General features: G+C 43.4%; 1 protein-coding gene across 1 annotated transcript in view; it reads left to right on the forward strand.

Moving 5' to 3' along the window:
• LOC106566564 (NUAK family SNF1-like kinase 1) overlaps window positions 1–17987 on the forward strand; it is a 62905-nt gene extending 44918 nt beyond the window's left edge. Inside the window, exons 5-7 of the mRNA XM_014134688.3 lie at window positions 13709–13828; window positions 14006–14138; window positions 14256–17987. Coding sequence (XP_013990163.3) covers window positions 13709–13828; window positions 14006–14138; window positions 14256–15499 — 1497 coding nt within the window. The 3' untranslated portion in view covers window positions 15500–17987. The remainder of the gene's footprint in view (window positions 1–13708; window positions 13829–14005; window positions 14139–14255) is intronic.
• The last annotated feature ends 9855 nt before the right edge of the window (window positions 17988–27842 follow it).

Genomic DNA, 27842 nt, shown 5'->3' on the forward strand with positions numbered 1-27842 from the left:
TGAGCGATGGTAGGCAACAGCAGGCTCGTAAGCGTTCATTCAAACAGCACTTTCGTCTGCCAGCAGCCCTTCACAATGCATTGCACTGTTTATGACTTCAAGCCTGTCAACTCCCAAGATTAGGCTGGTGTAACCGATGTGAAATGGCTAGTTAGTTAGCCGGGTGCGCGCTAATAGCGTTTCAAACGTCACTCGCTCTGAGACTTGGAGTAGTTTTCCCCCTTGCTTTACATGGGTAACGCTGCATCGAGGGTGGCTGTTGTCGATGTGTTCCTGGTTCGAGCCCAGGTAGGAGTGAGGAGAGGGACGGAAGCTATACTGTTACACTGGCAGTACTAAAGTGCCTATAAGAACATCCAATAGTCAAAGGTATATGAAATACAAATCGTATAGAGAGAAATAGTCCTATAATTCCTATAATAACTACAACCTAAAACTTCTTACCTGGGAATATTGAAGACTCATGTTAAAAGGAACCACCAGCTTTCATATGTTCTCATGTTCTGAGCAAGGAACTTAAACGTTAGCCTTCTTACATGGCACATATTGCACTTTTACTTTCTTCTCCAACACTTTGTTTTGCATTATTTAAACCAAATTGAACATGTTTCATTATTTTTTTGAGGCTAAATTGATTTTATTGATGTATTATATTAAGTTAAAATAAGTGTTCATTCAGTATTGTTGTAATTGTCATTATTACAAATAAATAAATAAAACAAATCGGCCGATTAATCGGTATCGGCTTTTTTGGTCCTCCAATAATCGGTATTGGCGTTGAAAAATCATAATCGGTCGACCTCTATTACAGACATTGGAAATGTGCGTTTATGCTCATAACCCAACACCCCAAGAGACACACACACACACCACGAGGAGCTGGAAACAATGGGTCAGGCACTGTGCAGAGTAAATGTAGGGGGTTAAGTACCTTGCTCAAGGGCACTAGGCATTCTGTCAAGGGCACTCTGAGCTGGGATTCACCCCGTTACCAGAGGGTTGATGGCCAGCTTCTCTAATTATAGCTAGCCTACCTGCTAAAATGGTTAAGGCTAATGGGCTAGACAACAATAGCAGTGTAATATCATCAATGGTAATAATAGACCAGAAGTAATACTATACAGGCTAATACACTGTAATAATAGGATTAATAGCAGCAAGGCTAACAGCATAGTAGCAATGGGCTTCCGAGTGGCGCAGCAGTCTAAGGCACTGCATCTCAATGCAAGAGGAGTCACTACAGTCCCTGGTTTGAATCCAGACTGTATCACATCCGGCCGTGATTGGGAGTCCCATAGGGCGGCGCAGAGTTGGCCCAGCGTCGTCCGAGTTTTGCTGGGGTAGACCGTCATTGTAAATCAGAATTAGTTCTTAACTGACTTGCCTAGCTAAATAAAGGAAAAATTAAAATGGGAGTAAAGCACATTGGCAATAGGCAATGACTTTTTAAGAAGCTAAACATAATAGCAGCTAATTATTAGCAACAGGCACATTTTTTTATTTATTTTTATTTATTTCACCTTTATTTAACCAGGTAGGCTAGTTGAGAACAAGTTCTCATTTGCAACTGCAACCTGGCCAAGATAAAGCATAGCAGTTCGACACATACAACCCAGAGTTACACATGGAATGAACAAAACATACAGTCAATAATACAGTAGAAAAATAAAACAAAAGTCTATATACAGTGAGTGCAAATTAGGTAAAATAAGGGAATTAAGGCAATACATAGGCCATGGTGGGGAAGTAAGTACAATATGGCAATTAAACACTGGAATGGTAGATATGCAAAAGATGGATGTGCAAGTAGAGATACTGGGGTGCAAAAGGAGCAAAATAAATAAATACAGTATGGGGATGAGGTAGATAGATGGGCTGTATACAAATGGGCTATGAACAGGTGCAGTGATCTGTGAGCTGCTCTGACAGCTGGTGCTTAAAGCTAGTGAGGGAGATGGGAATAATAGAGAATAAAATACACACTATAAAGCTACTAGCACACATGAACAGCTAGACTGACATGGAACCCAAACCTGCTGCGCACGTGCGCCATCGTGCATAAATTTATTTTGTCCCCCCACACCAAACGCGATCACGACACGCAGGTTAAAATATCAAAACAAACAGTAAACTAAAAAGTTGTTTGACCTTAACCCGTTCGGCAATTTAATTGGTCTAATGAAAGCTTCATGCCGTAAAAAAACTAAGCACGTCACAGAATGTGTTTTTTTGGAGAAAAAAAATTGAAAGCGGGAAAAATCCATATATTAGCCGCGTCATTGTTTAAGCCGCGAGGTTCAAAGCCTGGGAAAAAAGTTGCGGCTTATAGTCCGGAATTTACGGTAGTTCATTTCAGTTCTTCAGGTCCTACTCACTGTTGTCAGACTCTCAACTGGATGAGAGGATCAAAAGAGCTGATAGGCCGGAATGAAGAACTTGGTGCAGAGTCTGTGAGGGCACGCTTAAGAGAAGAGGGTGTTCGAGTCCAGCGGGAGAGGGTCAGACAGAGTCTGATCCGTGTCAATCCCCAGGGAGCTGCGAGGAGGGCCATGCAGCAGCGGCTACACCGGAGGCAGTACAGAGTTGCAGGCCCAAATTCTTTGTGGCACATCGATGGCAACCATAAGCTGATCCTGTAAGTGCATAGATTTAGGCCTCCTGACCACTACACGTTTTTACAATCTTAGCATCGTAAAAAACTTAATGATTTATCTTGTTATATGGCCATGAAAGAATTGTGGCCCTATTCCCGGGTATACAGTGCCTTCAGAAAATATTCACAGCTTGACTTTTTCCACATTTTGTTTTGTTACAACCTGAATTCAACCACCATCACCTCTCAAGCCACCACCTCAGCTACTTCAACCACCACCTCAGCTCCTTCAACCACCATCTCAGGTCCTTCAACCACCACCTCAGCTCCTTCAACCACCACCTCAGCTCCTTCAACCACCACCTCAGCTCCTTCAACCAGCACCACCACCTCAGCTCCTTCAACCACCACCACCTCAGCTCCTTCAACCACCACCTCAGCTCCTTCAACCACCACCTCAGCTCCTTCCCGCCCACCACCCAGCCCCCCACCACCACCTCAGCTCCTTCACCACCACCACCACCTCAGCTCCTCCCCCCCCCTCAACCCCCACCACCACCACCTCAGCCCCCCCCCCCCTCCTCCTCCACCACCACCACCCAGCCCTCCCCACCACCTCGCTCCCACCACCACCACCACCTCAGCCCCCCCCCCCCCCCCCCCCCCCCCCCGGTCCTTCAACCACCACCACCTCAACTCCTCCAACCACCACCACCTCAACTCCTCCAACCACCACCACCTCAACTCCTCCAACCACCACCATCTCAGCTCCTTCAACCACCACCTCAGCTCCTTCAACCACCACCACCACCACCACCTCAACTCCTCCAACCACCACCAGCCCAACTCCTCCCCACCACCACCTCAGCTCCTTAAACCACCACCTCAGCTCCTTCAACCACCACCTCAGCTCCTTCCAGAGTTTAGACAGATGTGGCCTTCACAAAAGTTAAGTACTTTTCCATTCCAGTACGATTTTGTTTGATCATATTTGGATAGAGTAAGGTACTTTTAAGATATATGGCCTATGGTTGAGGTCTATTGTATTTTGCTCTGTGGCACTTTAGCACAGCAGCGCCATCTGCTGACAGAATATTTGTCTTCCACTCGGTACAACAGGACCCAGGAGAGGCCTACTGCAATCACTGGATTGGAGCCTTCACTGCGTGCCTGCCGTGGGAGGAAAACAGAACATTCTGAATGGACAGAACTTTACCTTTACCTTTTGGAATGCCCAATTGGGACTTTTAGAAACGTTTTTAAAAAAAAATGTGTGGAAGGTCCTACAGTCTGCTCCTCAAGATAGGGATTCTACTGGCTTTTTACTGGACCGGTGGTTCGGCCCCCATTACATTTTAATTTGATAGAATTGTGATTAACAGTAACCTATTACAGTTAACAACATAACATTGTTGACACATTGTGGCAGCTCGAACGATGTGGTTGAAGATGGACTAGTGCAGGGCTCTCCAACCCTGTTCCTAGAGAGCTACTGCCCTGTAGGTTATCGCTCATTCCACAAGGTTTATAATCACAATTTGTACTGCTCTAATTATGTTGGTAACCAGTTTATAATAGCAGTAAGCCACCTCGGGGGTTTGTGATATATGGCCAATATACCACTGCTAAGGGCTGTGTTTAGGCACTCCGCGTTGCATTGTGGATAAGAACAGCCCATAGCCCTGGGATATTGTCCATTTACCACACCTCCTCGGGCCTTAGTGCCTAATTTTTGTATTTCATTTTTTATTTCACCTTTATTTAACCAGGAAAGGCTAGTTGAGAACAAGTTCTCATTTACAATTGTGACCTGGCCAAGATAAAGCAATGCAGTTTCACACATACAACAACACAGTTACAAATGGAATAAACAAACATACAGTCAATAATACAGTACAAAAAAAGTCTATATACATTGTGTGAAAATGAGGTAAGATAAGGGAAGTAAGGCAATAAATAGGCCATGGTGGCGAAGTAATTACTATATAGCAATTAAACACCGGAGTGATAGATGTGCAGTAGATAAATGTGCAAATAGAGATACTGGGGTGCAAAGGAGCAAGATAAATAAATAAATAAATAAATACAGTATGGGGATGAGGTAGTTGGATGGGCTATTTACAGATGGGCTATGTACAGGTGCAGTGATCTGTGAGCTGCTCTGACAGCTGGTGCTTAAAGTTAGTGAGGGAGATAATGAGTCTCCAGCTTCAGTGATTTTTGCAGTTTGTTCCAGTCGTTGGCAGCAGAGAACTGGAAGGAAAGGCGGCCAAAGGAGGAATTGGCTTTGGGGGTGACCAGTGAAATATACCTGCTGGAGTGCGTGCTATGGGTGGGTGCTGCTATAGTGACCAGTGAGCTGAGATAAGGCGGGGCTTTACCTAGCAAAGACTTGTAGATGACCTGGACCCAATGGGTTTGGCGATGAGTATGAAGCGAGGGCCAGCCAATGAGAGCGTACAGGTCGCAGTGTTGGGTAGTATATGTGGCTTTGGTGACAAAACGGATGGCACTGTGATAGACTGCATCCAATTTGTTGGGTAGAGTGTTGGAGGCTATTTTTTAAATGACATCGCCGAAGTCGAGGATCGGTAGGATAGTCAATTTTACGAGGGTATGTTTGGCAGCATGAGTGAAGGATGCTTTGTTGCGAATAGGAAGCCGATTCTAGATTTCATTTTGGATTGGAGATGCTTGATGTGAGTCTGGAAGGAGAGTTTACAGTCTAACCAGACACCTAGGTACAGTTGAAGTCAGAAGTTTACATACAGTTAGGTTGGAGTCATTAAAACTCGTTTTTCAACCACTCCACAAATGTCTTGTTAACAAACTATAGTTTTGGCAAGTCGATTAGGACATCTACTTTCTGCATGACACAAGTAATTTCTCCAACAATTGTCTACAGACAGATTATTTCACTTATAATTCACTGTATCACAATTCCAGTGGGTCAGAAGTTTACATACATTAAGTTGACTGTGCCTTTAAACAGCTTGGAAAATTCCAGAAAATGATGTCATGGCTTTAGAAGCTTCTGATAGGCTAATTGACATAATTTGAGTCAATTGGAGGTGTACTGTGGATGTATTTCAAGGCCTACCTTCAAACGCAGTGCTTCTTTGCTTGACATCATGGGAAAATGAAAAGAAATCAGTCAAGACTTCAGAATAAAAATGGTAGACCTCCACAAGTCTGATTCATCCTTGGGAACAATTTCCAAACGCTTGAAGGTACCACATTCATCTGTACAAACAATAGTACGCAAGTATAAACACCATGGGACCACGCAGCCGTCATACCGCTCAGGAGACACCTTCTGTCTCCTAGAGATTAACATACTTTGGTGCGAAAAGTGCAAATCAATCCCAGAACAACAGCAAAGGACCTTGTGAAGATGCTGGAGGAAACAGGTACAAAAGTATCTATATCCACAGTAAAATGAGTCCTATATCGACATAACCTGAAAGGCCGCTTAGCAAGGAAGAAGCCACTGCTCCAAAACCGCCATACAAAAGCCAAACTACGGTTTGCAACTGCACATGGGGACAAAGATCGTACTTTTTGGAGAAATGTCCTCTGGTCTGATGAAAGAAAAATAGAACTGTTTGGCCATAATGACCATTGTTATGTTTGGAGGAAAAGGGGGAAGCTTGCAAGCCGAAGAACACCATCCCAACCGTGAAGCACGGGGGTGGCAGCATCATGTTGTGGTCGTGCTTTGCTGCAGGAGAGACTGGTGCACTTCACAAAATAGATGGCATCATGAGGATGGAACATTATGTGGATATATTGAAGCAACATCTCAAGACATCTGTCAGGAAGTTAAAGCATGGTCGCAAATGGGTCTTCCAAATGGACAATGACCCCAAGCATACTTCCAAAGTTGTGGCAAAATTGCTTAATTGGAGTGGCCATCACAAAGCCTTGACTTTAATCCTATAGAAAATTTGTGGGCAGAACTGAAAAAGCGTGTGCGAGCAAGGAGGCCTACAAACCTGACTCAGTTACACCAGCTCTGTCAGGAGGAATGGGCCAAAATTCACCCAACTTATTCTGGGAAGCTTGTGGAAGGCATCCCGAAATGTTTGACCCAAGTTAAACAGTTTAAAGGCAATGCTACCAAATACTAATTGAGTTTATGTAAACTTCTGACTCACTGGGAATGTGATGAAAGAAATAAAAGCTGAAATAAATCATTCTCTCTACTATTATTATTATAACATTTCACATTCTTAAAATAAAGTGTTGATCCTAACTGACCTAAGACAGGGAATTTGTACTAGGATTAAATGTCAGGAATTGTGAAAAACTGAGTTTAAATGTAGTTGGCTAAGGTGTATGTAAACTTCCGACTTCAACTGTATTTATAGTTGTCCACATATTCTAAGTCAGAACCGTCCAGAGTAGTGATGCTGGACGGGCGAGCAGGTGCGGGCAGCGATCGGTTGAAGACCATGCATTTAGTTTTACTTGCATTTAAGAGTAGTTGGAGGCCACGGAAGGAGAGTTGTATTTCATTGAAGCTCGTTTGGAGGTTAGTTAAAACGGTGTCCAAAAATCCAAGGGGTGGGTTTAATTCTGAATGCTGATTGGTTAAAAGTGCATTCCAGCTGGCGTCTATTCCACAAGTTACCACCTGCTAAATCTATGATGTTAATGTCTATTTACTCTGTTCCATCTGACTGTGCAATCCACTGTCTCATCAAGTTATAAACTTGATCTCCACTATAGAAAGCACCTAGACATTGTCTCACATTTCTTTTGGACTAACATTTTGTTTTCAACAGCGGAGATTTGTGTAAACCTTGCTGTCTGTCTCCGACGTTTGCAACATTGTTTAAATATTCAAATTCGATCTCCAGCTGTCCCATAGTAATGAACGTGTAGGGGTCGGGACGAAGCAGGCAGACAGCATTTCTCAGCCAGTCGAAATCTTGAATCAGCTGGCATAATTGTTTAGGATACATACGAACATGTCAATTCGAAAAAAAGTTAAACGAAGTACAGCTAGTTTGCAGTCTTTCCTGCTTCAGTTTGAAGTGATTGTGTTAGCTTTGTTGTTGGCTAGCTCCTATGAACAACAGTGTCCTGACGAGTGAGCACATTTTCTATGCCACACGAAATCGCGCCTCATTAGCTCATTGTTATGGATGTTTCCAAATAAACTCCGCAAAAAAAGAAACGTCCTCTCACTGTCAACAGCGTTTACTTTCAGCAAACTTAACGTGTAAATATTTGTGTGAACATAAGATTCAAGAACTGAGACATAAACTGAACAGGTTCCACAGACATGTGACTAACAGAAATTGAATAATGTGTCCCTGAACAAAGGGGGGGTCAAAATCAAAAGTAACAGTCAGTATCTGGTGTGGCCACCAGCTGCCTTTAAGTACTGCAGTGCATCTCCTGTAAATGTAAATGTAATCTCCTCATGAACTACACCAGATTTGCCAATTCTTCCTGTGAGATGTTACCCCACTCTTCCACCAAGGCACCTGCAAGTTCCTGGACATTTCTGGGGGGAACGTGCCCTAGCCCTCACCCTCACCCAGACGTGCTCAATGGGATTGAGATCCGGGCTTTTCGCTGGCAATGGCAGAACACTGACATTCCTGTCTTGCAGGAAATCACGCACAGAACGAGCAGTATGGCTGGTGGCATTGTCATGCTGGAGGGTCATGTCAGGATGAGCCTGCAGGAAGGGTACCACATGAGGGAGGAGGATGTCTTCCCTGTAACGCACTGCGTTGAGATTGCCTGCAATGACAACAAGCTCAGTCCGATGATGCTGTGACACACCGCCCCAGACCATGACGGACCCTCCACCTCCAAATCGATCCCGCTCCAGAGTACAGGCCTCGGTGTAACGCTCATTCCTTCGACGATAAACGCGAATCCGACCATCACCCCTGGTGAGACAAAACTGCGACTCGTCAGTGAAGAGCACTTTTTGCCAGTCCTGTCTGGTCCAGCGACGGTGGGTTTGTGCCCATAGGCGACGTTGTTGCCGGTGATGTCTGGTGAGGACCTGCCTTACAACAGGCCTACAAGCCCTCAGTCCAGCCTCTCTCAGCCTATTGCGGACAGTCTGAGCACTGATGGAGGGATTGTGCGTTCCTGGTGTAACTTGGGCAGTTGTTGTTGCCATCCTGTACCTGTCCCGCAGGTGTGATGTTCGGATGTACCGATCCTGTGCAGGTGTTGTTATACGTGGTCTGCCACTGCGAGGATGATCAGCTGTCCGTCCTGTCTCCCTGTAGCGCTGTCTTCGGAGTCTCACAGTACGGACATTGCAATTTATTGCCCTGGCCACATCTGCAGTCCTCATGCCTCCTTGCAGCATGCCTAAGGCACGTTCACACAGATGAGCAGGGACCCTGGGCATCTTTCTTTTGGTGTTTTTCAGAGTCAGTAGAAAGGCCTCTTTAGTGTCCTAAGTTTTCACAACTGTGACCTTAATTGCCTACCGTCTGTAAGCTGTTAGTGTCTTAATGACCGTTCCACAGGTGCATGTTCATTAATTGTTTATGGGTCATTGAACAAGCATGGGAAACAGTGTTTTTTACCCTTTACAATGAAGATCTGTGAATTTATTTGGATTTTTACAAATTATCTTTGAAAGACAGGATCCTGAAAAAGGGACGTTTCTTTTTTGGCTGAGTTTACATGTACCTAGCAAACACCATAAACAAATGCAAATGCAGCTACTACTGCACTGTTTGGTATGAGTGTAAATTAGCCGTAGTTAGCTAGCTAGCAAGCAAGGTATAAGTACGTTGCCAGCCAGTATGGCAATGGAACATTTAAAAGGAAACGACTGGGTTGCGTGCATAGATACAGAACAAAGACTGAACAACTGGGTAGCGTCTCTAGCAACCGAACCGATAGAACGAACCTGCAGACGGCTTGCGTAGCAACCCTAGATTTGTGTCAGGACTATATCTTGTGGAAGGATGAAATGGTATGAATAAATTCATTGACTTCGTCTCGGGCCTAATAACACTCGTGCCAATATATCCTTTAAACACCGGCTTCTCGGGCATTATCACTTAATTGGCCAACCCTTTCATATCATTTTCATATTGTTATTTGAAGCATCAAATAGTGTTATTTGACGTGTATCTTTTTTGACACGCAAAGACCCAAACGGCGTTACATAGTATGTCAGGGAACAATTGTTCTTGTAAAAACATTAGGATTAGTTTTGACCATTTTGATTGATTGACTGTACTTAATTTCACCATGCCAACTAGATACTTTTATGGGTAGGTAAAGTGAACATTTCTGGAAATGTGTCTTCACCTGATGTTATGTTATATCCCTCCGCTGATGGCATGACAACCTGGTTGTACGCTGATGGCATGACAACCTGGTTGTACGCTGATGGCATGACAACCTGGTTGTACGCTGATGGCATGACAACCTGGTTGTACGCTGATGGCATGACAACCTGGTTGTACGCTGATGGCATGACAACCTGGTTGTACGCTGATTGCATGACAACCTGGTTGTACGCTGATGGCATGACAACCTGGTTGTACGCTGATGGCATGACAACCTGGTTGTACGCTGATGGCATGACAACCTGGTTGTACGCTGATGGCATGACAACCTGGTTGTCCGCTGATGGCATGACAACCTGGTTGTAAAACATAAAATATTTTGAGAATTATTTCCATCTAAAGATAGTATCTGACTTGCAGATGATTTTGGTTGGGCCTAATATTATGATGATATTGTTTTGACAACCTGTAAGCACCTATAATAGTCAGTGGTGGAAAAAGTACCCAATTGTCATACTTGAGTAAAAGTAAAGATGACGTAATAGAAAATGACTCAAGTAAAGGTGTCACCCAGTAAAATATTACTTGAGTAAAAGTCAAAGTATTTGGTTTTAAATATACTTAAGCATCAAAAGTAAATGTAATTGCAAAACTATACTTATGTATCAAAAGTAAAATTATAAATCATTTCAAATTACTTTTATTAGGCAATCCAAACAGCACAATTTTCTTGTTTATTAAATTAAGGATAGTCAAGGGCACACTCCAACACTCAGACAATTTACAAATTAAGCATTTGTGTTTAGTGAGTCTGCCACGTCAGAGGCAATAGGGATGACCAGGGATGTTGTCTTGTGTGAATTTAACCATATTCCTGTCCTGTTAAGCATTCAAAATGTAACAAGTACTTTGGGTGTCAGGAAACATTAATGGAGTAAAAAGTACATTATTATCTTAAGGAATGTAGTGGAGTACAAGTTGTAAAAAAAAAATGTAATAGTAAAGTACAGATACCCCCAAAAATGACTTAAGTAGCACTATAAAGTATATTTACTTAAGTACTTTACACCACTAATAGTTTTCTACTGACCCAGTTTCTATATAGTGATAGGTGTACAGTATGAGGGGAGATGCAGCAGGTAGCTTGCATACCTTCCAAGCCTCTGATAATAGTTCAGCTAATCCTCAGGCACGTGTGGGCAGAGGAGCTATGGAGAGAGGCGCTGTGTGTGTTTGTGTGTCAGGGCAAAAGAATGCCTCTTCTAAGAACTAGAGGAACAAAATGAGAGCAGGAATGGCATGCAGGCTTAACTCTGTCCGGCTGACTGGTGCTGGAGCCAGGTACAATTTACACCACGCACACATACTTCCCCAATTATGATATAAATCCACTGTAATATATTTGTATAAACACACATGCAGAGATGTAGGATCTTAATTTGATCAGGAAAAATAGATGAGCTTCCTGATTTACATAAATTTACTGAAAACCCACACTAACACACGGTTATATTAACAGTATTGCACTTTTCATGTAACCTACTTTTGGCCAGCTTATAGCCTAACCACTGATCAAGCAACATTATGGGCTAAATGTTCAAATCCTGTTACAGCGGGAATATTTTGCTGCGACAATACAGTTCCAATTAAGATCCTACATTAAGATCCTACATTTTGCTGCGAAGAGACAGAATCAATAGATCATTTATTCTGATATTGACCCTATGTAGCTTGTTTCTGGTCACAGGTTCAGGAATGGTTAAAAAATCCCAACATTCACTTAAAATTAACCTTACAATTCTATTTATTTATTTAACCTTTATTTATACAGGATTTTCTCATTGAGATAACATCTCTTTTCCAAGAGAGACCTGGTCCAATAGCAGCAGAGGGAACAACGTTTCAGACAAAACAACTTACATACACTGACACAACATTTAAAAAACTATAGACACACAACAAATGAACACTACAAATAAATCAAATCAAATCAAATGGATTTATATAGCCCTTCGTACATCAGCTGATATCTCAAAGTGCTGTACAGAAACCCAGCCTAAAACCCCAAACAGCAAGCAATGCATGTGAAAGAAGCACGGTGGCTAGGAAAAACTCCCTAGGAAAAACTCCCTAGAAAGGCCAAAAACCTAGGAAGAAACCTAGAGAGGAACCAGGCTATGAGGGGTGGCCAGTCCTCTTCTGGCTGTGCAGGGTGGATATTATAACAGAACATGGTCAAGATGTTAAAATGTTCATAAATGACCAGCATGGTCAAATAATAATAATCATAGTAGTTGTCGAGGGTGCAACAAGCACGTCCGGTGAACGTGAAATAGTGAAATAGCAGTGAAATAGCAGTGTTGGTGCGAGTTTGAAAGCCATAGTCAGTCAATAAATAATATAATAATACTGGTAGGAAAGGTTTTCTTTATCTCACAAGCTGTGGATAATTTATCATTAGAAAGGTTCAAAATGTATGTAAAACATCACAGCAGAATAGAAAAATATATGGCACATGGAAACCAAACGAGGATGGTCTATGATGATAGGTGGGATGGTCTGAGAGTGGCTGAGGGGCGGGATTAAATAGTTTATGTTTGGTAATGTATTATTGTTATGTGACTGCTTTATAGAAAAGTACCATGAATTTAAAATGTACGTATGTAAATGTAGCAAAAAAGCTGTAAAAAAAACTAAGATATTTGTCCTCTGAAGAGGGGGGGCGGTGGATTGGTTAATAAAAAAAAAATCCTACATCTGAACAGTAGACACACACACAACAGAAGATCCTACATCTGAACAGTAGACACACACACAACAGAAGATCCTACATCTGAACAGTAGACACACACACAACAGAAGATCCTACATCTGAACAGTAGACACACACACAACAGAAGATCCTACATCTGAACAGCACATACACACACAACAGAAGATCCTACATCTGAACAGCACATACACACACAACAGAAGATCCTACATCTGAACAGCACATACACACACAACAGAAGATCCTACATCTGAACAGCACATACACACACAACAGAAGATCCTACATCTGAACAGCACATACACACACAACAGAAGATCATACATCTGAACAGTAGATACACACACAACAGAAGGTGCATGAGGAGGTAATTGTGTGTAAGGTCAAGGGTCATTTTGATCTAGGATAGGCAATAGGTCTTTCTATTGTCAGTGCCACTAGGGCGCGTGTTAATATTCACTCAAGATAGCAATGACGACCCTGGTCCTCAGGCTACAGTCTGGCACCCCTGGGCCCTCACCCTTCTGAGGTCCTGATACATGAGTGTTTGTTGGATGCTGTTCTTGGCTCTCTCCTATATCCTCTGGCTTGCGTTGGCCAAACCTGACCGCACGTCTATTTCTGGCCCTTTGGAAATAACTGAATGGAGTGTTGTGGTGGGTTGTTGTGTTCTACCACAAGGTTAATACAGGGAAAGCAGTCACCAGGATGGAATTTGTAACGTACGTGTGTGTCTGTGTTACTTTATCACAGACTAATTAGCCCATTATATCATCATTATGTGTGCTTCTTGACTCCACGTAACAGCAGACAGCAGTCTGGCCTGGGGTCTACAGTAAAATATGTCCCTGATGTTCTCTCATGACATTAAGTATCCATTCAGTATATCATGTCACTGGTGCTCAGCTGTCAAACTATTTTAGAGAAATATTAAAATTAGATTTCTTTGTTCAATAGCTAACCTAAAATGCCTCTCTCTCCCTCTTTCTCTCTCCTCTCCCCCTCTCTCTGCTCTCTCTCTCTCTCTGTCTCTCTCCCTCTGTCTCTCTCTGTCTGTAGCTGGCTGACTTTGGCCTGTCCAACCACTTTAAAAAGGGCAATTTGCTCCAGACGTACTGTGGGAGTCCTCTATACGCCTCCCCAGAGATAGTCAAGGGACTGCCCTATCACGGCCCAGAGGTGAGAGGACACACACACACACACACACACACACACACACACACACACACACACACACACACACACACACACACACACACACACACACACACACACACACACACACACACACACACACACACACACACACACACACCCTTACACTGTTTCCCTGTGTTTCTCCTGGGTGTGTGTCAGGTGGACTGCTGGGCTATGGGAGTCTTGCTGTATGCGCTGGTGTATGGCAGTATGCCGTTTGACGGGGCCAGCTACAGAGCGCTCACAGAGCAGATCAGCCAGGGACGCTACCGCAGACCAAATCCTCCTTCAGGTAAGCCTACACATCACCTGCAGTCTCACAAGGATCTGTTAACCTGTTAGTCCATGACTGTCCTGTAAACCGTGGTGTTTGTACTGAGCCCTGCCTGTGTCTGTCCCCTCCACACAGATGCCTGTGCCCTGATTGACTGGCTGCTGACGGTGCGTGTAGAGGAGAGGGCCACGGTGGAGGACATAGCCAACCACTGGTGGGTCAACTGGGGCTATGAGGACAGTGTATGTGACTGCCCCTCATCCCCCCACCAGGACTGCCCCTCCCCGCTGCTCGCCCGCTACATCGACTGGCAGAACAGGGTTGCCACGGCAACCAGTTGTCCAAGCTCTGACCCTTCCGCTCACCCTCACCCGTTCTACTTCAGCTTCCCCCTGAAGGGTGATCGCGGGGGAGGGGGGAGGTCGAGGGGGGAGAGGTCAAGTATAAGGAAGTCGCGTAAGGAGAACGCTATCCCCCAGAATGCACTGGGAGTATGTAGTCCAGTTTGTACTACAACTGCCATCAACACCACCACCACTGCCACCTCCATTTCCTCTTCCTCCATAGGCCAGGTCGAGAGGAAGAAACCAAAGGGGATTCTGAAACCCCAGCGGAGCTTTGATTCAGCCTTCCTGCCCCCTTCTAGGGTGATGGGGGAGAACTCCTCCTCCCAGCCCTGCAACCTGCCTCCCCAATCCCACAGAGTTCACACACACACTCACTCACACAGTGATGGTCTGTCCACAAGCCTGCCTGCCCCCTCTATGTTCTCCCATTCCTCCTCCAAGATGCCCAAGAAGGGGATCCTAAAGAACCTGTACGGTTGTGAGTCAGGGTACTGCTCGTCCCCAGAGAGAGGGATGTCTGGAGCGGGCACAGGAGTAGGAGGTAGAGGGGTTGATGGAGATATGTGCTGCTCTTACGAGCCCCACTCCCGCTCCCCCAGCTCAGAGGACAGTCCAACGATGCGGACGGAAGCAGTGAGAAGGAGGAAAGGCATTCTAAAGCGCAACGGCAAGTTCTCACGCAGCCTGGACCTCCCTGATGCCCTTCATCACTCCTTATCCTCAGCTCTGGCCCATTTCCCTGAGGCCCTGCACCAGCTCCATCAGGCCTCCGGGGGCAGCAGACCCCCCAGCGTGGTGAGTGAGGACAGCCTCCTCTCCTCCGATTCTTTTGACCTGCTGGACCTCAGCGCCCAATCACGCCGCAGGATCTTCTCCCGGGGCGCCCAACGCAGTGCTTGCAGCTCAGAGGAGGAACTCGAGGACCCGGTCACAAGGGCAGCAGACGGGATTGGATTTGGAAGAGGGCGGGGGCGGGGCAGAGAGGAGGAAGATGAGATGTCATTGGAGGAGAGACGGGAGATGCTAAGATAAGATAAAGGTTGCGTTCCCCTGCTCAACCAATGGTTGCGTGCCACGTCATCAACTGTCCCGTCGGGCACCAGATTGCTATAACATATGATGTGGGTAGCTGATACATAAAATACCTATCCAGGTGTTGTAAGATCAGGCATGCATCAGCAAGGCCTGGGTAAAGCAATGTGCCCACAATATGATACGCCCAAGAGATGACTGGACGCTTGTAATATCAGTTACTGGTGCTGTCTGATAGGCCCAAATTACTGACTGACTTTGTCTTTGCTAACCAAATGACAAATAACAATAAATAATTTGGCGGAAGCACCTAGTCATACAACCTGCAGTGATCGTATGTTGAAGGAAAGTCATCAAGAAATTGTTTATTTCATCATGATCAGTTACTGATTGGAATGGATTGAGACTGCTGTCCTAGTGATGGGATAAAACAGCTTAGTTCTCTTTAACTGTGTGAATGAAGCTATCACTGACTTTAAGGACTCCTATGTGAACTAAGTCAACACTGTACAGGAGACCACATGGCATTCCCAATCTGGCCCTCATACCATCATGGCCATCTGATCATCCCCTACTTGCAGTTGGATCATTCATCCCACCTTCTCTCCCATGTAACTATTCCCCAGGTCGTTGTTGTAAATGACAATGTGTTTTCAGTCAACTTACCTGGTAAGATAAGGGTTAAATACAAATAAAATGTCTATGGACTCCTGTGGAAACGAAGCTAAGCTAATATAAGACATAGTTAAAATTGTTCCTTTAATTCAAGCATGCTGTTTGCAGCATCAGACTTGAGTTGTTTGATTCCTGCATGGGCCAAATATACTGTATAATATACAGATTTTATGTGTTAATTCTAAGTCACTTTGGATAAAACAATTATCTAAATGTCTGTACAGTGTATGTCTTTGACTGGGGTGAAACCAAATGGTGTAAACGTGGATGTGTTATATCTGTGCCACAAGACATGTAATATTACTCTTATTTCAAATGTTTCATCTGATTTTACCGACAGCATGAGTATTCATATATATATATATATATATATATATATGTCATGTTACCATGGAATGTGATCTTATGGTCAAACAGACTGGAAGATTGAATGAGACTTTGAGGATTTGAAATCTGGGATCTGTACGCTGGAAAAGTGTAAGGGTATGTGATTACATTTGACTGGGAGGCAAGGAGGTAGTTACATAAAGTATTATTGCTTTGGTTTTTGGATTGGTTTAACCGTTTTGGTAAAGTGAAAGAAAAAATAAATACATGGAATGATGAAAATGAATACTTTTTTTTCTGGAAATAGGCCTAATGCTTTCTGCTGTCTCACTTCATCCAGAATGAGCAACGACCAAAAAATCCATTCATTTCTTATCATAAATTGCAGGAAGTGTTTGAGGTATTAACTTGACTGATTTGTGTCCCTGGCACTTTCACAGATGACTGGAGGTCTAGAAATAAGACGCTGAGAAAACATTTTGAGCCAATGGAGATGACAGATTAAACAAGCATTTACTGGACACAAAAATAGGAGCTTTTTAAAATACAATCATGATAGTGATTATAAAACGCCTATCTAATACCGAACAGAACAGCCATTTTTAGACAACACTTCTCTGTTCTCTGCAGTCGAGAGGCCTTTTCCCTGGATTGACCATAAGTAGGGGAACATAAGGGAGAACAGAGCGCTGTGTTTATAATGTGCCAGTAGTGGTTGTTTTTGATCGATAGCAGAAACCATTCTGTCCCTCTACACAAAGACATATTTACTCTAAAGTCCATTTCCATGTTCTGTTCATTTGCTACGATTAGAAACCATCTGAAGTAGTGCACTCTACTGACTGGAGTCACAAACACAAAATGACTGATGCCTTGCCTCTCTGTTGCAAATGCAGTCCATACCACAATCCCCTCTATGGAGCGAGTCTAGGTCATAGTCTAGCCAAACCGTCACCATGTCACCTCATGCCATCAGAAAGACTGACACAAAGGCAGCCTTTGTAATCTCAGGTTGACTCTAAAGTGTTTTTTTTTTCTTCATCCGCATCAGAAAAGGATGGTGTTGCTTAAATGGCTAATCCTATTCTTTTCAGGGAGACTTAATGATGTCATGGCTCAGGCAACACTAAACTAACATTTACCCAAGAACGGTGGTAAGAATAACATTCAGCTAAGCAACACAGAACATTTGAATAATGGATTGTATGCTGTGAGAGTCATTTATCCCTCTCTTTAGTATCAGCTTCAAGAATCTTTTCCATTAACTTTGGAGCAGTGTGTTTATCTACTTGATACGTACAGTGCTTGCAAAAGTATTCACCCCCTTGGCGTTTTTCCTATTTTGATGCATTACAACCTGTAATTTAAATAGGTTTTTATTTGGATGTCATGTAATGGACATACACAAAATAGTCCAAATTGGTGAAGTGAAATGAAAAAAATTACTTGTTTCAAAAAATTATAAAAAATAAAAACCTGAAAAGTGGTGCATGCATACGTATTCACCCCCTTTGATATGAAGCCCCTAAATTAGATCTGGTGCAACCGATTACCTTCAGAAGTTACATTATTAGTTAAATAAAGTCCACCTGTGTGCAATCTCAGTGTCACATGATCTGTCACATGATCTCAGTGTATATATACGTCCACAGAAATACATCCACAGGTACACCTCCAATTGACTCGAATTATGTCAATTAGCCTGTCAGAAGCTTCTATAGCCATGACATCATTTTCGGGAATTTTCCAAGCTGTTTAAAGGCACAGTCAACTTAGTGTATGTAAACTTCTGACCCACTGGAATTGTGATACAGTGAAATAATCTGTCTGTAAACAATTGTTGGAAAAATTACTTGTGTCATGCACAAAGTAGATGTCCTAACCGACTTGCCAAAACTATAGTTGTTATCAAGAAATTTGTGGAGCGGTTGAAAAACGAGTTTAAATGACTCCAACCTAAGTGTATGTAAACTTCCGACTTCAACTGTGTATATATAAATATATATATACATATATATATATATATATCGATATATATCTATATATCGTCCAATGAAATGCTTACTTGCAGGTTTACTTGCAGGCAACAACAATAAGAAATAATCAAATATAAGAATAGGAATATAAAGTAAATGGCAGTAGAATAGAATAAACATTTTAGCATAAGTATAATACAGGAAGGCACAATTTAGAATCTAATTGTTACATGTATTGGGAAACGGGGGGATGGGGTCAAGTGTTTAAACTGAGCAGTATAACAAGAGTCTGGTAGGAGCAGTTGCGATGTGTGTGAAGCATGCAGTGTGTGTGTGTGTGTGTGTGTGTGTGTGTGTGTGTGTGTGTGTGTGTGTGTGTGTGTGTGTGTGTGTGTGTGTGTGTGTGTGTGTGTGTGTGTGTGCGTGTGTGCAAGGCGGGATAAATCAGAGCAGGTGGTCAGTCCAGTTCAAGTGTTCAGCAGTCTGATGTCTTGTAGATAGAAACTGTCTTTGAGCCTGTTGGTATCAGACTTCATGCTCCAATACCCAAAGTTGTATAGCTTTCTCTGACCCCTCTCTTTGGGTGATACTGTGAGGAATCACAGGATGTGTGATGCAGGTAGAGTGAGGGAAAAAAGTATTTGATCCCCTGCTGATTTTGTATGTTTGCCCACTGACAAAGAAATGATCAGTCTATAATTTTAATGGTAGGTTTATTTGAACAGTGAGAGACAGAATAACAACAAAAAATCCAGAAAAACGCATGTCAAAAATGTTATAAATTGATTTGCATTTTAATGCGGGAAATAAGTATTTCACCCCCTCTCAATCAGAAAGATTTCTGGCTCCCAGGTGTCTTTTATACAGGTAACTAGCTGAGATTAGTGTGGCTCAGTTGGTAGAGCATGGTGTTTGCAACGCCAGGGTTGTGGGTTCGATTCCCATGGGGGACCAGTATGGGGGGAAAAAAAAAAAATGTATGAAAGAGCATCTGGATAAGAGCGTCTGCTAAATGACTAAAATGTAAAAATTAGGAGCACACTCTTAAAGGGAGTGCTCCTAATCTCAGCTTGTTACCTGTAAAAAAGACACCTGTCCACAGAAGCAATCAATCAGATTCCAAACTCTCCACCAAGACCAAAGAGCTCTCCAAGGATGCCAGGGACAAGATTGTAGACCTACACAAGGCTGGAATGGGCTACAATGCCAAGCAGCTTGGTGAGAAGGTGACAACATTTGGTGCGATTATTTGCAAATGGAAGAAACACAAAAGAACTGTTAATATCCCTCGGCCTGGGGCTCTATGCAAGATCTCACCTCGTGGAGTTGCAATGATCATGAGAATGGTGAGGAATCAGCCCAGAACTACACGGGAGGATCTTGTCAATGATCTCAAGGCGGCTGGGACCATAGTCACCAAGAAACCAATTGGTAACACACTACGCCGTGAAGGACTGAAATCTTGCAGCGCCCGCAAGGTCCCCCTGCTCAAGAAAGCACATATACATGCCCATCTGAAGTTTTCCAATGAACATCTGAATGATTCAGAGGACAACTGGGTGAAAGTGTTGTGGTCAGATGAGACCAAAATGGAGCTCTTTGGCATCAACTCAACTCGCCGTGTTTGGAGGAGGAGGAATGCTGCCTATGACCCCAAGAACACCACCCCCACCGTCAAACATGGAGGTGGAAACATTATGCTTTGGGGGTGTTTTTCTACTAAGGGGACAGGACAACTTCACCACATCAAAGGGACGATGGACGGGGCCATGTACCGTCATATCTTGGGTGAGAACCTCCTTCTCTCAGCCAGGGCATTGAAAATGGGTCGTGGATGGGTATTCCAGCATGACAAGGACGCAAAACACATGGCCAAGGCAACAAAGGAGTGGCTCAAGAAGAAGCACATTAAGGTCCTGGAGTGGCCTAGCCAGTCTCCGGACCTTAATCCCATAGAAAATCTGTGGAGGGAGCTGAAGGTTCGAGTTGCCAAACGTCAGCCTCGAAACCTTAATGACTTGGAGAAGATCTGCAAAGAGGAGTGGGACAAAATCCCTCCTGAGATGTGTGCAAACCTGGTGGCCAACTACAAGAAACGTCTGACCTCTGTGATTGTAAACAAGGGTTTTGCCACCAAGTACTAAGTCATGTTTTGCAGAGGGGTCAAATACTTATTTCCCTCATTAAAATGCAAATCATTTTATAACATTTTTGACATGCGTTTTTCTGGATTTTTTTGTTGTTATTCTGTCTCTCACTGTTCAAATAAACCTACCATTAAAATTATAGACTGATCATTTCTTTGTCAGTGGGCAAACGTACAAAATCAGCAGGGGATCAAATACTTTTTTCCCTCACTGTAACTGGACCATTTTTGGATTGAACAGATCACCAACATCCTTCACTAAACACATCAGTGACATGTTAGGGGACGCCAGTTGACGGAGTAGACTTCCACTCACAAACACTGCAGGCTGAGGTTGACTTGTGTACATATCGTGAATACATAACTCAACCTCAGCTTGCAGTGTTTGTGAGTGGAAGTCTACTCCGTCAACTGACGTGTTTAATGAAGGATGGAGTCCAGGGCTGTAGGTTGTTGTTGACAACCTTTCAAAACAGCTCTTGACTTCACATCAGGACAGAGCCATAACCTTACGTAACATCCCCCTTTAAAATGTTGAGTTAATGTTCAGCTGACAGCTACAATGAGCAGTGGCATCAACAGCCATCAACCATGGAACTCTAACTATGCAATGGTCCTTCAATGGTCCGGTCTCCAGGGCCATATTTCCATTACACATCATTATTTAGGAAAACCTTTGGCCCCAAAACAAAACATAGAAGCATAGCCACAGTTTGTCCTTTCCAAACATTAAAAAGGATTCAAACTGCTTCATTTGAGAAATTAGGCTTTGGTCAATGAAAAAGCAATAATAATTCAGGAACATACAGAGGAACATGAAGAGATTGTCTAATTTCCAGGGGTAGGGCTATTCATGTCTCAACTGGCTTTTCAAGCTGAGTGACAAATGCCAGATTTTGCACCATTTTACAGTTTCTGACCAAAGTCCTAAAACTGGCAGCTTTGACAGTGTATGGAGTCAGGGTAAATAGTTTAAACCCTTTTGTCTTCAGAGATTGCCAAGTCTTGAGGTCAGATCATTGTATTGGACTGAAGTGGTACTGTTAGGTTAGTGTTAAGACATAGACAAACACACTATCCACGATACACTTCCACACTCCATCCCCCAGGGGGCAGCAGCAACCTTGTCCAAATACTGAGCCTGGTTGATAAGCACATCATGTGTAGCCAATTAGGGGGATTGTTAGTGAGTGTCCCAGCTGGTAAGCCGTAAGACTGCAGGTTTTGTTTGGTGGTCATGAGACATTTTTGGGGGTTTTGAGTCTTTAGTTTGGGGCATGTCTGTATTTTTCAGTTTTGGAAGTTTATTTTCATCACCATCTGAACAAAAAATACTCTGCTTGGACTGGCCGACTAAGAGGTCAAGACAGAGCTGGCCCTGAACTCAGTAAGTTGCTGTCTCCCTGGGAACATGTACATTCAACACCTATGCACATATGCTGATTTCTCACATGAATGCACACATCCATTCAGGTTACAGACCAGTTAAATAGACCTTAGACCCCTAGACTTAACGAGTCAGGTTACAAACCAGTTAAATAGACCTAAGACCCCAGACTTAACGAGTCAGGTTATAGACCAGTTAAATAGACCTAAGACACCTAGACTTAACGAGTCAGGTTCCAGACCAGTTAACTAGACCTTAGACCCATAGACTTAACGAGTCAGGTTCCAGACCAGTTAAATAGACCTAAGACCCCTAGACTTAACGAGTCAGGTTACAGACCAGTTAAATAGACCTAAGACACCTAGACTTAACAAGTGCAGCAAAATCAATAGGCTAGTTATGGGTTTCGTAACACAATCTGGCAACCATGGTGGGAGGCAGAGGTGGGTTTCTAGGCCTGAGGAGATCATATTTGTGGAAGCCTGACTCTGTTTGTGTTGCTCTGCAACTGAAATGTCACATGATCATATATTTTCCGTTTATTAATCAGTCAATCCGTTTGTCCATTTTTCATAGGTCTTTAATGTATGTATGCATCAGCTAAATGCATTTACATTTACATTTACATTTAAGTCATTTAGCAGACGCTCTTATCCAGAGCGACTTACAAAATGGTGCATTCACCTTATGATATCCAGTGGAACAACCACTTTACAATAGTGCATCTAAATATTTTAAGGGGGGGGGGGGGGGGGGGGGGGATAGAAGGATTACTTTATCCTATCCTAGGTATTCCTTAAAGAGGTGGGGTTTCAGGTGTCTCCGGAAGGTGGTGATTGACTCCGCTGTCCTGGCGTCGTGAGGGAGCTTGTTCCACCATAGGGGTGCCAGAGCAGCGAACAGTTTTGACTGGGCTGAGCGGGAACTGTGCTTCCTCAGAGGTAGGGGGGCCAGCAGGCCAGTGGTGGATGAACGCAGTGCCCTTGTTTGGGTGTAGGGCCTGATCAGAGCCTGAAGGTATGGAGGTGCCGTTCCCTTCACAGCTCCGTAGGCAATCACCATGGTCTTGTAGCGGATGCGAGCTTCAACTGGAAGCCAGTGGAGAGAGCGGAGGAGCGGGGTGACGTGAGAGAACTTGGGAAGGTTGAACACCAGACGGGCTGCGGCGTTCTGGATGATTTTCACACAAATGTGATAAAGACTAACAGCCAAAGTAAACTCAGCAAAAAAGAAACGTCCTCTCAGCCTATTGCGGACAGTCTGAGCACTGATGGAGGGATTGTGCGTTCCTGGTGTAACTTGGGCAGTTGTTGTTGCCATCCTGTACCTGTCCCGCAGGTGTGATGTTCGGATGTACTGATCCTGTGCAGGTGTTGTTACACGTGGTCTGCCACTGCGAGGACAATCAGGACATTGCAATTTAAGTTTTCATAATTGTGACCTTAATTGCCTATCGTCTGTAAGCTGTTAGTGTCTTAACGGCCGTTCCACAGGTGCATGTTCAATATTAATTGTTTATGGGTCATTGAACAAGCATGGGAAACAGTGTTTAAACCCTTTACAATGAAGATGTGTGAAGTTATTTGGATTTTTACGAATTATCTTTGAAAGACAGGGTCCTGAAAAAGGGATGTTTCTTTTTTTGCTGAATTTAGTAAGTACCAGAACGTGCCAAGTAATAACACGTGTCAATTTGGTACCACTGGCACAGAACCAGTGGTGGAAAAAGTACCTAAATGTCATACGACAGTAAAAGTTTAGATAACTTAATAGAAAGTTACTCAAGTAAAAGTGAAAGTCACCCAGTAAAATACTTAAATATTAAAAGTAAATGTAATTGCTAAAACATACTTACATAAGTATCAAAAGTAAAAGTATAAATCATTTTAAATTCCTTATATTGAGCAAGCAGGCGGCACCATTTTCTTGTTTTTAAAATGTATGGATAGCCAGGGTCACACTCCAACATTCAGACATCATTTACAAAAGATGCATTTGTGTTTAGTGAGTCCGCCAGGTCAGACGCAGTAAGGATGACGACATGTTCTCTTGATAAGTGTGTGAATTTGACAATTTTCCTGTCCTAAGCATTCAAAATGTAACGAGTACATCCCCTTCAGGGATGGAACCCTGCCGACCACCGGCCAGCCGGCTGTGGAGAGCCGACACGGCGGCGAAACTTCCACCAGACCAGCGTGGCGTCCGGCTACCGGAGTGGAAGAACAAGAAAAAGTAGGCGGGCGTGGGTTCCCCAGTAGTTGTGTAGGTTTCTACTTGCTTGCTAAGAGTAGCTACTTCGCTCCTGTAGTCCTCCGCAAGCAAGCAGTTGCTACATTGAAAGCCAACGCGGTCCACATAGTCCAGGAACAAAGCAAAGTAAACACAGCTCCTGCAGCGCTGGAAACATTCAATAGCGGCCACCATTTGAGACCACCGAGCCAGCTAGGCTAGCTGGGCTTTCGTGTCTCTCCCACAATGCGTAATCTGGCAGGTTCCCGGGACAGATAGCAACGCTCACAGCAATTTAGCCCAACAGAGCCGCATGATCCAAAATAAAATAAAAGTATATGAAAACACTGTCAGCTTTTAAACCGAGGTCTTTAATTCAGGTTTCAGCGTTCAACAGGTTTCAACAACAACAAACATATGTTGTGTGTGTATGCATCCGTACCTACAGTGCATTCGGAAAGTATTCAGACCCCTTGACCATTTTCACATTTTGTTATGTCACAGTCTTATTCAAAATGTATTAAAAAATATATCCTCATTAGTCTACACACAATACCTCATAATGACAAAGCGAAAACATGTTTTTAGACATTTTTGCAAATCTACAAAAAAGAAAAAACAGAAATACCTTTTAACATTAGTATTCAGACCCTTTGCTATGAGTCTCTAAATTGAGCTTAGGTGCACCCTGTTTTCATTGATCATCCTTGAAATGTTTCTATAACTTGTTTGGAGTCCACCTGTGGTAAATTCAATTGATTGGACTTGATTTGGAAAGGCATACACCGGTCTATATAAGGTCCCACAGTTATCAATGCATATCAGAGCAAAAACCAAGCCATGAGGTCGAAGGAATTGTCTGTAGAGCTCCGAGACAGGATTGTGTTGAGGCACAGATCTGGGGAAGGGTAACAAAACATTTATGAAGCATTGAAGGTCCCCAAGAACACAGTGGCCTCCATCATTCTTAAATGGAAGAAATTTGGAACCACCAAAACTCTTCCTAGAGCTGGCCTCCCGGCCAAACTGAGCAATCGGGGGAGAAGGGCAATGGTCAGGGAGGTGACCAAGAACCCGATGCTCACTCTGACAGAGCTCCAGAGTTCCTCTGTGGAGATGGTAGAACCTTCCAGAAGGACAACCATCTCTGCAGCACTCCACCAATCAGGCGTTTATGGTAGAGTAGCCAGATGGAAGCCACTCCTCAGTAAAAGACACATGACAGCCCACTTGGAGTTTGCCAAAAGGCACCTAAAGGACTGAATGCCAAGAGTCACGTCTGGAGGACCCTGGCACCATCCCTACAGTGAAGCATGGTGGTGGCAGCATCATGCTGTGGAGATGTTTTTCAGCATCAGGGACTGGGAGATGATGAACAGAGCAAAGTACAGGAGTTCCTCAATGAAAACCTGCTACAGAGCGCACAGGACCTCAGACTGGGGCGAAGCTTCACCTTCCAACAGGACAACAACCTTAAGCACGCAGCCAAGACAACGCAGGAGTGGCTTCGGTACAAGTCTCTGAATGTACTTGGACTTGAACCCCGATCGAACATCTCTGGAGAGACTTGAAAATAGCTGTGCAGCGATGCTCCCCATCCAACCTTACAGAGCCTGAGAGGATCTGCAGAGAAGAATGGGAGAAACAAATACAGGTGTGCCAAGTTTGTAGCGTCATACCCAAGAAGACTTGAGGCTGTAATCGCTGCCAAAGGTGCTTTAACAAAGTACTGAGTGAAGGGTCTGAATACTTATGTAAATGTGATATTTATGTCGTTTTTTTAAGAGAAATTTGCTAATAATTATAAAAACCTGTTTTTGCTTTGTCATTCAAATCAAATCACAATCACATTTTATTAGTCACATGCGCCGAATACAACAATGCAACAAGCCCCTAACCAACAATGCAGTTTAAAAAAACGAATAAGAAATAAAAGTAATAAAAGTAACAAGTAATTAAAGAGCAGCAGTAAAATAACAATAGCGAGACTATATACAGATATACAGGTGGTATTGGTACAGAGTCAATGTGCAGGGGCACCGGTTAGTCGAGGTAATAGAGGTAATATGTACATGTTGGTAGAGTTATTAAAGTCACTATGCACAGATAATAACAGAGTAGCAGCGGCGTAAAAGGGGGGGGGGGGGGGGGGGCAATGCAAATAGTCTGAGAAGCCATTTGATTAGGTGTTCAGGAGTCTTCTGGCTTTGGGGTAGAAGCTGTTTAGAAGCCTCTAGGACATAGACTTGGTGTTCCGGTACTGCTTGCTGTGTGGTAGCAGAGAGAACAATCTATGACTAGGGTGGCTGGAGTCTGCAATTTTTAGGGCCTTCCTCTGCATGGTATAGAGGTCCTGGATGGCAGGAAGCTTGGACAGTTATCCCCATTATGGGGTATTGTGTGTAGATTGATGAGAGGGAAAAACGATTTAATCAATTTTAGAATAAGGCTGTAACGTGACAAAATGTGGAAAAAGTCAAGGGATCTGAATACTTTCCGAATGCACTGTATGTCTTAGCCTAACCACCGGCAGCTCAAGCTGTTGGGACATTCCCTAGCCATTCATCATTAATTCTTCTTTCTGCAAGAATGGGGGATTTGATTTGGGCAAACTGTAAAATGATGGGCTTTGTTGATGACCAGTCATCCATACCTTCCAGATAACTCAAAATAATAACCACAGTGCAGTCTCACCTCACTCTTTCTTATTCACGTCCAGTCAGCATTTTAAAATGAATGGCTCATAGATTGATGTAAAAAAAAATGCCTCTTTGGGCTCCAACCCCTCAAGGCAAGCATCATGTTATAAACTCCTATTTGAGCTTTGGGCCTCCTTTGGTTTAGTTTGGTTCAGAAAAATCATGTAAGTCCATCTGCCTTCTAGCCTGGTCAACGATCCAACGATATCTGCTTTAGCCAACTCCTCTGGCTGTCATTGCCTTAACATAGCCTACATATTAGAGACAATGGCTTAAAGATCTGGAAGCATGCTATACCCTCGCTAGCTAGCTAGCATTACATTCCCTATGGACCTGTACACTGATCGTAAAAGAGAAGAAATGTCTCTGTCTACTGGTGAAATACACTCATTACAACTCTAAAAGACTGCAGTGGACTGCTGAGCTGGGGCACAGAATATAAAATAATGTTGTGTAATATCGCATTAGTCTAATATATTGTATTTTTTTAACGAACTACAATAACTTTTCTCCAGTCCAGGCATTCTGTTCCAGTCCATATTTGGGGGGTGTTTTCAGGGACAGGCAGTCGTGCACGAAGACAGCCGCCCAGATTATTTTTGACCAATGGCGTCCTGTACACAAGCCTCATTACTATTACAAAGATTTTTTTTTAACTGAGATTATCTCTGTGAATCACTTCCGGGTTTTATCAACGTAATGACATGATTAAAAAAATAATTGTACACAGTTTATATTTTCATAGAGTAAATGTTGCATACTTTGTCAGCTCTCCTTCCTATGGCTATTTGCGAAGAAGCCAATGTTGTTTTCTATGTCCGCATGGCATGCATACAGTAGTATCATGGGACTGTCAAATTACTTTGTATCTTCGTCTCTTTATACAATCTTTGATCGCTCCTCC

The sequence above is a fragment of the Salmo salar genome, chromosome 13, assembly GCF_965601325.2.
Source record: "Salmo salar chromosome 13, fSalSal1, whole genome shotgun sequence".
NCBI classification, from domain to species: domain Eukaryota; kingdom Metazoa; phylum Chordata; class Actinopteri; order Salmoniformes; family Salmonidae; genus Salmo; species Salmo salar.